This window comes from Juglans regia, chromosome 3, assembly GCF_001411555.2.
Source record: "Juglans regia cultivar Chandler chromosome 3, Walnut 2.0, whole genome shotgun sequence".
In the NCBI taxonomy this organism is placed as follows: domain Eukaryota; kingdom Viridiplantae; phylum Streptophyta; class Magnoliopsida; order Fagales; family Juglandaceae; genus Juglans; species Juglans regia.
Genome location: NC_049903.1, coordinates 9,309,339 through 9,325,867, shown reverse-complemented (window position 1 = coordinate 9,325,867; position 16,529 = coordinate 9,309,339). Strand labels below are relative to the sequence as shown.

At 33.2% G+C, this 16,529-nt stretch overlaps 1 protein-coding gene across 1 annotated transcript; it reads right to left on the bottom strand.

The window, feature by feature from the left end:
• Positions 1-1,603: 1,603 nt before the first annotated feature.
• On the bottom strand, positions 1,604-3,366 carry LOC108992749 (1-aminocyclopropane-1-carboxylate oxidase). The gene is made up of 4 exons (XM_018967379.2): positions 3,178-3,366; positions 2,750-2,976; positions 2,277-2,610; positions 1,604-2,183 (listed from the first exon to the last, which is right to left on the bottom strand). The coding sequence occupies exons 1-4, from the start codon at positions 3,280-3,282 to the stop codon at positions 1,893-1,895; spliced, it is 957 nt and encodes a 318-aa protein (XP_018822924.1). The 5' UTR covers positions 3,283-3,366; the 3' UTR covers positions 1,604-1,892.
• Between the last annotated feature and the right edge of the window lie 13,163 nt (positions 3,367-16,529).

The following is a 16,529-nucleotide window of genomic DNA, read 5'->3' as shown; positions in this document are numbered from 1 at the left end:
TTGGTATGGATGAATGCCGTATGCGTCTTATGTCGATTCAGATTTTAAGGGTTCTGACATATCCACAGATCTGGGTCGATTGTGCATCGAACCTAGTTGAAGTTCCCAGATGCTTAGGTGAAAAAAGAACCTCTGGATCTCACTGTTTTGCTATCTTACTAGTCGAAGTATTTTATTATTTTCGGCTACTTGTTTAAAATGTTTAACTATGCGAATATGTTCAATGTTCATGATAGATTGTGACTCTAAGATCAATAGATACAAACAATCATGGCTGGGCTAAATTCTATTCATAAAGTATATGTCATTCCACTTAATTGAGGCATTGAGGATGGGATGTTCTTAAAATGACATTCTTCAGTGCCTTGTGACTTTTCACTCCTCATTGATGTTCTTAGTGGTCTGTGCTTATCATGATGACAAATCTAGTACTCTTGCCTTTTTCTAACTCATAGATTGGTTTCTGATGGATTTATCTTTTCATCGGTCCTTAGGACCATCCATTAACTGAACTACTTGAGTATTGTCCGAGATGGGAGAAATCAGCAGGAAGTTGTTCTTCGATTCACCTGATCCAGTGGCATTCTTTTCAATTGTGTTTAGCCCAACTTTTTACTTTCCAATCACCAACTTCATTTGCTTGTGCTTTGTCTATTGTCACCCACTGTCTCTGTGAATTCATTCTTTATGCTGTCTGGTTTCCAGGTTCTTCTTAGACAAGGCTGATGCAAGATGATTTTACCTTATTATTATTATAATTATTTCCCTTTCAGATACCGAGGAGGATGCTCTTGTTATTTTAAGGATTACTGGAAAGGACCAAGTTTAATACTTGAATTAAGAATGGGATAATTGCTTTTTGTATCCTCACTATCCAATAGCATGAGACTTGCAAAAACCCGATTCCCTCATATCAGTGGGAAAAGCTGTAACCAATTACTTTATTGGTATGAATAGAATTCACACCTACTTTGTGTGTGCGTCTCCAGTAACATTGTTTTTTATGGACATGGAGACTGAATCATTCCTGAGTTTGGACGTGTGTATTTTTTTATTTGTTCTCCACTTTCTGAATCTAACTAGGGAAGAAGCACATTTACCGGGCACATCAAAGACAACTCTTTCTTAATAAAGGAGTGCATTGATTATATTATAAACTATATTTCTTGTCCTGTCCGGTCTCGTCTCGTCTCGTCTCGTTTCATTTTAATAATAATAATATATCAAAATACTCATCCATCATTAGATTAACTCTTATATTTTGAAATAAAAAATTTAAGAGATGTCGAGGGATGATATCATAATATTATAGTAGTATAACAAAAAAATATTATTTTATTAAGAATTGTAAATCATAATAGGTGAAATGGGTGGGGGGTATTATTATTATATAGCAAAATCAAGCTTTTGTAAACTATGCAATTCAAATTATATTTCATCAGTCATATTCTTAGCCCGTACTGCTGCTTGCTGGCACAGATTCAAGCTCGAAAGCATTTCTACCCTTTATTTATTTATTTATTTATAGATGGTCTCCTTTTAAGTTTAATTTACTCGTTTCTTTTTGTAACGCATTGATTCTGATTTGGATTTCCAAACAGTCTTGAGACAATTCCCAGTTTAAACGGGATAAGTCAAGTCACTTTCTAATTAAACAGTACACCTAATCAACAGCACAAGGACATACATCACATGAAAGATCTACTGAGCGAAGCATATGGCTCAACTATAACAGTCCCGCGCTAGGCAAAGCACACCTAAACAGCAACCTTAGAATTCACTCAAAAAAAGAAAAAAAAGAAAAAAAACTGCAAGACTCATCTCTAAAGATTATTATGCTTATTCACAGAAGCACACATCAACCCAATTTCCATTCTGTCACGTGTATTGGTTCAGACAATGGCAATGGGATCTAAATTAACGGTGGATTCCATGGCCTTCAAGGCTTCGAACCTTGGTTCCTTGGCCTGGAACTTGAGGCCAGCATAGAGCTTCATGTAGTCTTCGAACACAAACTTTGGGTAAACTTGGCCTTTCTCAGCTTCTTTCTCCACCAATGCTGGTGCCGGATAGATGACAGCATCACTGCCCGGGTTGTAGAATGATGCTATGGACATTCTATTGCCGTCCGGTTGAGTAACTACTCGGTGCATCACACTCTTGTATTTTCCATTGGTAATGACCTATACAAATGGACATATAAGGGACAAAAAAACTTAGGATAACAGAACATGTAAGAAATTGTGGATGACAATGGCTTTTAAAAGTAGTTATACCTCAAGTTGATCGCCAACGTTGATCACAATGGAGTGGCGCATTGGGGGGACATCTATCCATTTGCCATCCTTTAGAAGCTGGAGGCCACTGACCTTGTCATCTTGGAAGAGAAGGATGATGCCACCGGCATCAGTGTGCGCCCGGAGACCTTTAATCAACTCTGGTTTGGGGCAAGGAGGGTAATTGCTGACCTTTGTGCCAAAAGTTGGGCCCTTTGACCCGTAGAAAACCTTTTTCAGGTATCCTTTCTCCAGCCCAAGATTCTCACACAGCAGGTCCAAGAGTTGCTCAGCTAGTTTCTCTAAATCCGCTACAAATTCCTTCATTGCCTTCCTGAAATTGATCACAGAAAAAAATTAAAAAAAAAACGCAATAAATTAATTAACATTTATATATCGGTACAACAGTGGCCCTTAAGATGCCATCTGCTGCGACACAGCTACTTCGAGAGAAATTAAGCTGCAGTAGAAACCTATAATCTTCATCAAGATCTGGGATTTCTGACATGTTGGAGACAGGAAGATGGCGCAGAAAGAAGGTGCTTTCCCAGTCTCTATCATTGATTTCGGACTGAGCTGCCTCCAGACCCTGACTTGCCACCATTTCCTTGAACCTTTGCTCCATGCACTTTCTGTAATGCTCCTTTGTCAGCTTCTCCACAGCGTCCATCAAATCATGGGAAATCCCATGATTCGTCAACTTCAAAAAATAACAAATACAGAAGTTAGGAAAGGTTCCAAAGGACCAAAACACATATGCTTGGAGCAAACTTCATTTTTTAATGGGTAAATATGATGATGGTGGTGTTGTTGTTAGAGGTGGAGAGACTTCGAACAGACTTGATCAAGAGAACGTAAACAAATAGTAGTATTAAACTATTTCTACTATATATTCAAGTACCTCAAAGAAGCCCCAGTTCTCACAGGCATCTTTTATCAGTTCCATGGTTGCTGCCCTCTCTTCACCGTTAAGCTTCTCCATGTCAATAACTGGGAAAGCCTCCATTCTCTCTTTTCTTCTTCTCTTTGATATCTCTCTCAGTGTTTTTTTTTTTTTTAAAGCAGTACTATACTTCTCGCTTGTTTTTGTGTGTATTGAAGTAGGGTGCCAAGGGTGGCAATTTATAGGCGCCTGAGGAGTGGCAAAGAAGAGAAAAAGATCATTTTAATGAAGTGGTAGGGACCTCCGAAGCACTGCTAAATTTATAAAAGAATTATATAAAAATAATTTTATAAATTGACGTAATTTCATCTAATTTATTAATTTATTTTATAATAAAAATAATTTTATAATTTAACAAATCACATCAAATTATATTAATAAGATTATTTTTATGTAATATTTTTATAACTAAAATATTTTCCTTTCTTTTAATTTGCCGACTCCGAGAAAAACGCAAATTTTAATGAAGTGGTACGTAGTAACGTCTGCTTTGAAAACGAAAACTTTTATTAAAAGAAAATAAACAAGGCATTTAAAACTCATTTAAAAACAAAAAATCTGAAGAAAAATGGTGTTTGAAATAAAGAAAGGGAAATGAAACCCAAAAAAAAAAAAAAAAATCTTGAAGATATTTATCATAAACCGATGATAGTTTAATGCAGAATACATGAGAGATCGGATTCGTTTTAACTTTGTCATTAATTATAGCCATATCTTGGTATTTATCTATTTCAGATTCCAATAAGTAATCATTTTTCTTTTGCATGAATGGTGTACATGTCTTCGCCATGAGTTTTATATGTGTGGTCCTTTCCTTTAGAGGTTTTGCTATGCGAATAATGCTAATATATCTTTTCAATTAGTCTTTTTATTTTGACCTTTAATATATTTATTTTTTTAAAATTTTTTCTTAATGATTAAAAAGTGACTACTAACATATTTGTATTTTTTTTATTTTTTAAAAATATTTAAACATGTTTAAGAAATTTTTGAAATAAAAAGTAAAAAATAAATAAATAAATTTGCCCTAGGCGGTACAAAGAGTGGACACCTGCAAGTGGCAGAGTAGCACTACTATTTGCTAAGCACTAGCCATTATTCACTGCACACACTCCACACCTGACAACTATTTTTATATTTTTTTATAAAGTGGAAGATGTGTGCATGAATAATAATTGATGAGAATAATTATTCTTCCTATAAGAGATATGAGACCATTACATTCGAAACAATAAATAAGTTATTTTTACTTGTTAATTAACCAATGTCTTGAGAATACAGGTTAAGAACTACTTGATGCTCTAATTAAACTAAGCTCTATTAAATAGGGGAAAAAAGAACAACAAAAACAGCCCAAACAGAGGCACAGCGCATGGTTAAGCACAACATCTAATGGTTTCTTTACGTAATGTAATATTTAGACTCAAAACTGTGTTAAAATAATAATAATAATAATAATAACATCATGACCTGATCAAATTTACGTACGTTAAGTCTCAAATAATTAAGCAAATCTTTCAATTGATATATCCATAGTAAATTATTGGTACTTCTGCAGCAACTCTTTGGGCTGGGAAAGCCAGCTTTGCTTCCAGAATTGCAGTACTGCTTTTTGGGATCCTGCCAGACAAGCTGCAATTATTGTTCGATGGCTCTAGTACTACCTTCTCTGCCAATGGCAATTAACAATATTATTGTTCCTTCATTTTCCGATCAAGCACTTATAAGGTTTGAACAAAAAGCAGAGTGGATTCGGAATAAAGAAAGAGAGAAACGAGAGAGCACCCCTAGAGAACCCTCAGAAGCCCATATATGCATGTTTATATATATATTTTAGATCCAAATTTAGGTAAAGAAATAGGAGTCGTGAATGTGAGCACATCCCCTGCATGGACCCCAAACCTTCTTTTATGTCACTGAGGCTGTGTTGCCATGATGGCCATGATCTTTGTTCTTCCTCCTTTGGTGGGGGTGGGGCCCGACTTGGGTGGCAGCTATATATTCACCATCTTTCTTTCTTCAGTCTAATATGGCCGAGTAGTACCCCACTTGTTGGCTGCTTCTTTTTCCAGTGAACCCGCCGTTGATCTGTTTTCTTTGGGTTTTGTTTTATTAAGATGACATGATCTATATATGTCGACCGGCCGATTAAAACGAAATGATAATTTTTTATTAATTAAAGAAGAGGCCGAAGATAACTCTTACTTGTGGCGAAAGATTAACTTATATAAAGAGGAGCGAGGGGATGTTCCAGATCAAAACTCCAAGTCCATATCAACATGATGACAACCTTATCTCTTTCCATCTTAATATGCTTGTTCATATTGCTATATATCTGGTATTATCTATACCAACATGCATGTTGGTATAGATCATAATACAAGACAAGATTATATATATATATATATATATATATATGTTTGCAGAGATGGGTTTCCTATGATTATTAGGGTTATATTCTAATTAATTAAGAGTACTACATTATATATAATCATGTGATCTTGTATATATACTTATTTCTAATGTAAAATTACATATTTCTAGGCCGGAAAAAGGTTGGAGCCGCCGCTGACCTCTCATCCAGATGTTCAAAGAGTGTTAACTGTTAATATTATAAGATAATTGGATTAAATTCTGCATGGAACTAAACATGATTTGGTACGTTGAGTTATGCCTCGATATAATATTGCAGTATGATTTCTGTTGAAGATTTGATACTGATCATGTGCTAGCTGTATATATATAGTGTACAACATTGTTATCCATGGCTTGAGTAAGGCCTGGTTTTGTATTTACACATATAATCTCATCTAATTATTATAATTTGTTTAAATTTATACATAAAATATAATAAATAATTCAACTTTTTCAAATCTAAAAAAAAATTATATTCTAATAATATTTTATTTAACTTTCATCTAATTTTATATGTGTAACCAAACGAGACCGTATTGTTCGAGTTTCCTTGCATGTTATTATATATTTTAACCGGATATTATAAATACATATATGCATGAATGATGCTTTACAAGTTTACATGCACCCAACCAACGTTGTCGTGCGTTTATAGATAGATAACGCAATGGCGATAATCCGCTATTCCAAAGAAGGAGAAAGGGAAAAAAAATAGTACAAACCAATTACCAAAAGAAAGTGAGATCGAAATGAATGGAGGTGTGGAAAAGAGATGAGATTCATCATCACGCGGTATTTCATAGTTGATACATGATGATCATATCTTTCACACTTCTTTTTGCAATGTTTTTCTCTATTAATGATGATATCCGGTATAATTATTTTCTAGATCTATCAAGTAAAAACAAATCCAACGCATGCCATAAAAGTTTCTCAAAACACGGGAAGCCAAAAAGAAGGAAAAAGGCCGAAATCTGAGAGAAAGAATGAACTGTTTCTTTTTCACCCGTGGGGAGGACGATTGGACATGCATCATGAAGGCAGCAGGCATGGAGAAAGTTGGGGGGCGGAGGTATATATAATGCAAAAAATCTTTTGCTAACTTCTTAACACTTCACACTCTATATTATTTTTAATTTTTATTATTTTTTTCTTTTATCAAATATTTATTATATGAATAATAAATAAAAAATTTGAAATAATTTAAAAAGAATAAACTCAAAAAAAATATTAAAAATATTAAAAATTTAAAAAAATGTATAAACTCAAAGCTCATATTTTTAAAAAATATATATAAAAATATCAATATATTAATAGTCACTTCCTTAACTACTAAATAAAAAAAAATTAAAAAAAAAACTAAAATATATGAAATATTAAAATGAGGGAATTATAAATTGAGTGGGTAACATTTTTCATATATAATATGGAATGTATATTTAATTGTGTGCAAAAGGCAAGTTACCCTCTAGCTATGAGCTCTTCCTTTGTGTGTGTGTGTGTTTTTTTTTTGTTTTTTGTTTTTTGTTTTTTTTCTGGTGGATCTTCCTTTGTGTATTTAGATAAAAACGTTTTGTGTAAAAATTCCAAAGTGCGCACTGAAGTCGCTAGCAACTAATTAATTGTGACACTAATCATGTTGAACGGGAAGTAAATATATATATGTATATGATTGCTCTATATTGTTTGCATTGTCAAAAGATACGAGAAATAATTTTTACAAGTTTCAAATATCGTAATTTCTATATAAAAGAATGAATCTTATCATGAAAACCCACATTTTTCTTGTCTTCATTATCGATTTTCATCTTATTCTTCTTTATTTTAAGTTTCTTCGTCATCGTTTCCTTATCTTTTTTTTCCCTTTAGAGATCAAATTCATGCTACTTTTTCGGCGAGCAAGATTATTCTTCTTCAATATTGATCTCTCTCGAACAGCTTATCAGCCCACAACCTTGGCCAAGAGATATTGGGGTTATTCATACACAAAAAAATCTATATAATCTCTTATTATTTATACAATCTCTACACGCCATATTTTGTTTAATTTTTATTTTTTTTTATCAAATATTTAATATATAAATAATGAATAAAAAAATTAAATTAGTTTAAAAAGAATAAAGTAAAAAAAATTAAAAAATTTTAAAAATTTTAAAAAATATGATATGTAGAAATTATGTAGTATTATTCTTTATACATCCATATTTTTGTGATTTAAAAAAAAAAAGTCCACGTAAGCAGTGTCTGAGAGTCGTGTAAATAGTAAAAAGATGAATAGCTTACTCTTTATGGTTAATTTGCTTTCCTTGTAACCAAACAATGGGCATGTTGTTTTAACTTTGGAGGGACAGAAAGCTGCGGGGTTCTGAGTCGACGAGAGTTTGACCCTATCCTGCTTCTGCTCCAATTAACTTTCCACTTTCGGTCTTCGGTCATATCATTCCATAGAAAAAGGAAAATCTTCAATCACATGCAAAATATTTGGCATAATTTTAGTGCCAATTAGTATAGTCTTCAATATGCAATTAAGTCGTGTACGTTGGCTTTAATATTCTTGGAATCTAATGCAATTGGGACTGTGGAAACGTCACAAGAAAAGCAGTCAATGACTGGTCACGATCATCCAGAATGTGCGTCTGTTTTGAAAGTTGATACCGACAACTCAGAAGTACTCCAAATTAAGTTTTGATTTTCTTAAAAAAATAAAAAAATAGTTTTGAATGTATATAAGATCACTGCAGTATATTTTATTATTAAATAATTATAATTTTATAAAATTCGCTTGAACTATTTTCTAATAAAAATTACTTTAAATTATATATCATCACTATCGTATAGAGTGGAATTTTATTATTGATTATATGATCATGACATCATTTATTCTATATCTTTAATTAACATCAACGCCTTTCCGATTGGGACCAATTTTTAGTTGAAAAGAAGGAACATTTTTTAAAAAGTAAGGCTTTTCTTAGAAATATTAGTGAAAATATTACTATTTTAATTAGATTAATTCTTCGGTCTAATGTTCTTTATGTCAATCAAATAGATCAATTATGTTGTCGGAATACTTTTGATCTAACATCATATTGAAATGATGGAAATTAATAAATAAATTTAATTATTTAAACTTATCTAAGTTGAGTTTGAGACATCTGAGTTGGGCAATTTTTCGGCTCTGTAAAAGACATGGGCCATAGCTTTTGCAACCTCATACTACGATTACGTTTGGATGTTGAAGTGAGTTGAGTTGAGTTAAGTTGAGATGATAAAATATTATTAGAATATTATTTTTTAATATTATTATTATTTTGAAATTTGAAAAAATTAAATTATTTATTATATTTTGTATTGAGATTTGAAAAAGTTGTAATGATGAGTTGAAATGAGTTGAGATGAGTTTGGTAACCAAACTCACTCTACACGTATCCAACTGCTTTCTTCAAATTTAAAGAATCGCATTCCTTGGTTCATTTGGTTTTATTGTGTCGGTTCATCTACAAATTGGTTAGTACTTTCATCTTTTCAAATTCAAGAAACGTCAAGCGGTGCAATTCCAAGTTTCCAACTCTCTTCCATGGCATTCGAACTTGCAAAAGTAGTGATAAAGCACCGAGTGAATAAATGGGCCCGAACTGTAGGGTGGAAGCGAAACGTCAAGCGGTGGAAAAGAAAATGAGAAATTATACTTGTAGTCGTGAGTGTGCAAGTACCGTGCAGTCGTTTTGAAAAAAATGAATAAATATGAAACCTAAATAAAAAGAAATTAATTTTTAATAGTAGACTCTATTCTTTGTCAAAACAACTGTACGACATTTGTACATTCTACAACTGTATGTAGCATTTCTCAAAGAAAATATATAACAACAGATTTCTAAAGACCCCTTGGTTTTATTTGGATTATTTCTCCACTACATTTGAAGTTTCTCAAATCATTCAAGGTGTTTCTAGATGTTCGGTTTCAACGATTTCTTGCATTCTTTTCAATAAATACACTATTTATTCCCTATTTTTTTCTTGGAACTATAAAACTAACGTGAAAGATCAGGTCTACCATTTGTGTATATTTTTTTGGATTAGATTAATAGTTTTATAACGGTCCGCACATTGAGTGGGTTATAGGCTCGTGTTAATAACACAAAACTTATTCCTATTTCTCTTATAAAACATCCTATGAGAATTAGCAGATTGGTAGAAAAAAAGTGATGTATGTATCAACGTTGTTTGTTACACCGATTTCTCACACTATAAGAAAAATGAAGATTTGTGACGGATTAATATTTACGACGAGAATAACTATTTATTACGAAAATAGATTCATTTTAATAAGAAATAGTTATTTTTGTAGAAAATAATCATTTTTATAAAAAATAACTAGCCACAAATAAATAATTTTTTTGTAATGTCACCCCAGCTAATTGTTGACTGGTTCATCAAATGGCGACTAAAACATCGAAGATACCAACTTTAAATATTTAGTCATCGATCGGGTCCAACACATTTAATAAATTGTTGATCACTCCCTTGATTACTTGTTATTTTGTTTTAAGATTTTTTTTTTTTTGGCGCAAATCAAACTGCGTGGTTTATTTTGATCACAAATGTTTATCTTTTTTAAGCTGAAAAAAAAAAAACTATGAAGTGTTGTGCCTGCGAGAACATGCATGCATGCATGGCACTATGGCAGCCACCCACGTAAGGTACTGCAATCCCCTCGGAATCAGGTGCATGCATGGTTTTCCTGGTCATGTCGTAGTACCGCGTATGTACAATATAAATATTATTCCATGTTTAATTTATTATTGCTCGACTTCTTGGGAATTAAAATTCATGAAAAACAAGCTTAAAATCGATCACAAGAGATCATGATGGATGTTAGATCCAATCCACACACACATATACACACACGCGTGTATCATGTACTGTCATGTGCGCATGATCATGTACTTGCTCTCTCGCTGCTGATCTAACGAATTATTGGTTAGCTCAAGTGAAAGATCCTCACAGTTTTTTATTTCCCTTTTTGAGAAGAAACATAGCACATGTGCAATAGGAACACGCACGTACAAGGCGTTTGATATGTTTATTTTTGGATCAAGTTCCAGATTATATGAATTTCTCATCTTTAATTTGTTCGCTAGCTTGAAGTACTCATGTTCTGTCTTTCATTTTGTGGCCTATATATCTTCAAATAATGCGTGGTACTACGTACGTACGTCTGAGGTTCTGATACGTACTGGCCTCTCATGTTAATTAGGCTCGTGCATGTACAAATTAATAATGAAGCACTTCGATATACTTCACATGCAGTGGGATCGCAAGTTGTCGAGGATCATGTGGATCCCGCTTGAGCGAAACTCTCGGCTTTATAGCTGCTCTGTCCGAGTCCATTTCACCATTAAAGTGTACATGCATATCAAGTGTTCGTATAGATTGTTTACAGTATTGTGGAAGGGACGAACTTGCTAGGAAATACTAACTAGATTAAAATATTAAGTGCAACGATCATATATAGATAGTTCAAGGTCTTGATTAAAATGAAACATTTGCTAAATCATGGATATCTCTTCCTACCTTCAAAATCGAATAAAAAATTATAGAACTTTAGGATTATATTAATATATATAGTTGTACCTCAATGTTAGTTGATTCAGTTATGATTTATTATAGTACAAAGCCAGCAGGGTATGGAATCATATATATTTTTTTTAACTATAAAATCTTCCAATTAATTGATCTAATTAATTAAAACATGGGGATGCGATTTTGGGCACCAACCGTTGGATTTTCTTTTTGGCTTAAGTAGTTAATTGAGAATATTTCATGATCTAAAAGATCAGGAGGATATGATTCCTTTTAAAATGAAAAAGAGTGGATTTATTGGACTTAAGCACCAATTTACACACGAGTGACATTTTTTTTTTTTTTGATAATAAAGGACCACATTCCATTTATAAAAAAGGATATACAACTTTGACTTAAAAAGTCAGTTACAAACGTTAATAGCACCTCAGCACACTTTCGTGGCTGACATGGTCTAGCCCAGACGACAGAACTCTAAAGACCGAAGTCTAAGAGATTCGTCGTACACATCTCTGTCTCCGACAGAGTAAAAAAACCCCATACCCCGACTACGCGAGGTAGGGTACACCAATCCCATACATCGCCAAAGCGGAGATGGGGACAACCACCAGTTCGGACCACGGTCCGCGGAGACTAAATTTTTGATTTTTTTTTTTTTTTTATAAAACAGAACACAAGAAAATACATTGGAACACAACTAAAACCAACAGCAGAAAAAAAGCTCCGAACGGCTGCGGAGGCGCGTGCAGAACACGCGCCACCCTGGGAGAAAACCGTCGACCGATCTTGGAAGTTCCGGGCTCACAGACCCCAGCGACGCCGCGCGTCGCGATGGTAGAGGGCCTCTCGGCGTCGCGAGAAGGCCACTCGCCGAACGCCTACGAGTTTTTTGGCCGCACGTGCAAGCAACTCGCCACTCCGGATGGCATCGCCTTCGGTAGACTTGAAGATCGGCGGCTGGGCAACACCATGGGGAGGCGCGTGCTGATCTATTGTCGCCGGAAAGACCAGATCCGGTGTTCCCCCTTATTTAGCCTACAAAACAAAAAAAATACAAAAACGGAGCGGCTGTGTGCACAGAGCGGACGGAGGAGGGAGAGGTGGGGAGAGGGGGAAGGAGCCGAAGCTCCCACCCCCTCGAGAGAGACGGGTTCGAGGCGCTGAGGGAGGCGGGCGGGTTCGGGAGAGACGAGAGAAGTTCGGGAGCGCCCAGAGCCTCTTCGGCTTTATTGATGGATGTGGATCTACACACGAGTGACATTGATCATTCGGAAAACGAGAAGTACTAATATATAAATATATATATATCTTTATACTTCGGCTATAAACGTGAACAATAATGAACAGTGATACGTGTTTTACACTTTTCTTCTTCCTCCTTACGTCCATTTCTGCATCCGCGTCTCTCTTTACATCCTCACAATAAAATCACAGCAAAATAACACAAAATCACAAAATTACCACACAAATCACCATACAAGTTTCCACACAAATCACAAATCAAGGGTCATCGGCTAGAGGAAAGGAGAAAGTGGAGGGGTCCAGCGAAGGACGAGGCTGGTGGTGGTGGTGCGGTGCCATAGGGGTGGCTAATGGTAGTGCTACGGAGAGAAACCCGTGTGTGTAGAGGAAGAGAGAGAGCTACGAACTTCGACTTGTTGTGGGGGGAGAGAGAGAGAGAGAGAGGTCTGTGGAGACGAGATCGGGATGGGAAAGGTTACTGGTGACTGGGCTTGGTGGTGGCGCGGTAGCGGCAGCAGGTTGCGCTAGGCAGAGCCGAGGAGAAGAGATCAAGAGGGAGAGGGGCGTGAGGCTGGAGGGAGGGAGGAAAGAGAGGGAAGAGGGAAAAATTAGGGGAAAAGTTAGAGTTTGAGACTTTAAATCTCAACCATTCATCTTGAATCTCCAGAATTGATCCAATAGTGGAGGTTAAAATATTAAAAATAAACTAACTTAAAATAGATAATTAAAATATAAATTCAACTTTAATTTATAAAATACTAATATTTCATCATTAAATAAATGATAGAATTTTGTTAAATATTTTTAAGAGAGTAAAATCATATAAATAATTAGAATTTTTAATATAATTTAAATCTCATAATATTCTTAATTAGCTAAAATCATTTAGATAAAATGATTTTCTACCATTATAATATTTTTGGAGTTTCCAAAATAGAAGAGACTTACTTTAATGATGAAAAAATATAAGAACAATATAGAAATAAAAGACTTTATATTTTTTTAGTTCTTCCTAGGTTATTGAGTAGTATGGTTGAATTCTACAATTCATATATTTTGCTAAGAAAACTATTACTAGAATATCTAAAAATCTTTTAATTTTTATATTACTATAATATTTTGTTATCATTATGATACTTGTTAAAATTAATTTTTCTGCTCTGTGCATTAAATTATTATAATTTTATTTGAAACAACATATTATTTTTATATTTTATGAATATTAATCACTAAAAAAACATGCATTGCACGTCACTCCACAACTAGTATATATATATATATACTAGTTGTGGAGTATATATATATATATATATATATATATATATATATATATATTGTCTTATCATAGAAAGCACAATATTCCCACCATTTTGCATTCACCATATGCCCAGAATATAAAGAATGATCGATCATTAAAAAAAAAAAAAAGGTATTTCAATCTCTACTTGATCCTCTCAGCATTTTAGAAATAAAAGTATTAGGTATAATCACTTTTACGTATTTATTATACATTTCATTAATTTGATTAGATGCATCATTTTTTTTAAATATAAAATAATTATTTTAACTAATTATATCAATAAAATATATAGAAAAATAACTCTAGGTAACGACTTCTTTGTGGATAATATTTCTTCAAAATCTTAGGGATCTATGGCTACATGATGCCCCCACGCCCACCCCGACCAATGATAAAAAGAAAAAGAAAAAAGAACAGCTGGTACTTTATATTTTTCTGGAAATGGAAGCAAAGATGTACGTCTACTATTCAAAGGAAATCCATCCGTAGATTCTTGATAAGCACCTTCAAAAGCGAACCAAATCCATCCGTAGATTCTTTGAAAAGCCCCCTTTAAAAATCAAACTCTCGGCGTGCCAACATATTTTATGGATACAGTGCTCCAAATAAATATATATGTACAATGTATGAGGCCCACACCTCACTGATTCATCCAGCCACAAGTCAATGGTCTAAACATGCAAAGAACGATCAGCTGGATGATGGAGATTGATAAGAAAAATTTTATTCAACATTTATATACATTATATATTTTTTTTATTAAATATGTGGTATATAAATAATAAATAAAATAATTTAATAAATTTAAGAAAAAAAATATAATATGTGATGTGTGAAAATAATGAGTGACAAAATTGATAAATCGTATGTGGTGGGTCCATCCAACGTGCGTGCTATGGGAGACTGAACATCAAGCTTGTAACTATCCAATCATGCAAATTAACTAATATACATATAGAGCTCTTGTGACTAGATTTTCTGATCCTCCAGATCGAGGATGGTACTGCGTACTGCACAGTGCACAGGGTCTTGTGAGTTGTGAAGACATTCATATGTTTGTACCCATTCTTACAGAAAGGTATTTGATTTCAGCGGTTGAACGAAATTCATGAGATTAAAATTTAGAAAAATAATTTTTTAAATAGACAAGTTTCCAACCGACTTTTTGCAAAAAAAAAGTGTAAAAGAATCTTTCTTTTCTGTTTTTTTTTTTTTGTGAAATTCATTTTTTTTTAAAAAATAATTTACACAAAATTTATATATTTAAGACTTATACTTAACGTTACGCAAATCTCCATATCTCATTTCTAATGACTAAGGATGATAATAGTCATTATCAATGATAATGAGTACCTAAAAAAGGGAAAAATTTCTAAAACCAGTAAGCAAATCTGCAGCATTTTTATACCTTAAACTGCATTAATTAGCATAAGATGAGGAATGCAAAAGATTAAAAAAAGGTAGCTCCATCCATGCATGCAGAGTCTCAATCGCATCAACATGAGAAAGAGGAGTGGCAGTGTACTTTTTTAAAAAAGAAAACTATTTTTTGTGAGACCACATATATATAAATAAAATTGGGGGAAGTAGGAGCGAAAGAGGCTTTCATAAAGTTGAATTTTGATGCAAATGGAACAACCCTCCATTATCGATATATGTCATCCTCCACAAACAAGCTTTTTCCTTCCATGAAAGTGCCTGATACTTTGCACGTAACAATAAAGCATCCATTTCAAACTCATGACTCGCGAATATCATATGGTTAATTCCCCCTCGATCCCTCCATTTCAATTATGCCCACAATGATCACAAGCTACCTTTTGGCAGATCAAGCTCGATCGTGCTTATCCATGATGCCCACTTCTCACCCACACATGCACATCCTCATCATTAGTTAATTAATGACACTCCAAGATTTCCATTCTTAATGATGAAATAAGCAAATTACCTATGAGTGTGAGAGAGTTATTTTCTGAGAGGTTTGCATCAACCTAATTATGAAGTTGGCAAGCTAGCAAATAGTAGTTTTTTTTTTTTTTTTAAATGATGAGGGTATGAAGAGATTTGTCCCAGCAAATAAACCCACATAAATGTATGATTGTGTAATACAAAAAAAAAAAAAAAAAAGAAGAAGAAGAAGAAGAAAGAGCACCAAACATGTATGAACATATATCTTTTTTCACGACTCATTTGAGAAAACTTACTAGACGCTCTCGCACATGGGTGACACAGTACTATTATTTTATCACAATTTTCTATTTATTAAAATTACTTATGTAAACTTTAATTTTAATCGATATGAAATTTTATGATAAGATAAAAATATTACTCGACCGAACTCTGATGCTATCTAATAATTAATATTCTTTAAACTTTTTATTTTTAAGGCATAAATTAGCATTGGTTTCGTCAAATTAATATTTAAAATTTGATGAAAAGTATATGTTTTTCATAAATTCAAAACTTTCTTATCCATAACTCTACATTGGATTAGCCATTAGATTCATCAAAATAATAATATAATATTATTTTTAATAATAATATTTTTAATTTATTTTTCATATTTTATAATTACACTAACCATATATATATTAATAATTTAATTTGATACTTAAATTATTGATACCAACTAGAGGGTCATTTATATTGTTAAAGTCAAAAAATGCATCAACACCCACCATTTAGTAGTGTTAGTAAAAAAGGCACTCAAAAGAAAAGATAAAAGAATTACATTACACAAATTATAAGAAATGTAAGAAATATATTTTAT

Bases quoted from the DNA above. Each gene is read 5' to 3' on its own strand.
- LOC108992749 (XM_018967379.2), bottom strand. From the start codon at position 3,282: ATGGAGGCTTTCCCAGTTATTGACATGGAGAAGCTTAACGGTGAAGAG. The intron at 2,611-2,749 runs GTTTCTACTGCA...GATCAATTTCAG, and splicing joins GATCTTGATGAAGATTATAG to GAAGGCAATGAAGGAATTTG. The intron at 2,184-2,276 runs GTATAACTACTT...CCATTTGTATAG, and splicing joins ACGTTGGCGATCAACTTGAG to GTCATTACCAATGGAAAATA.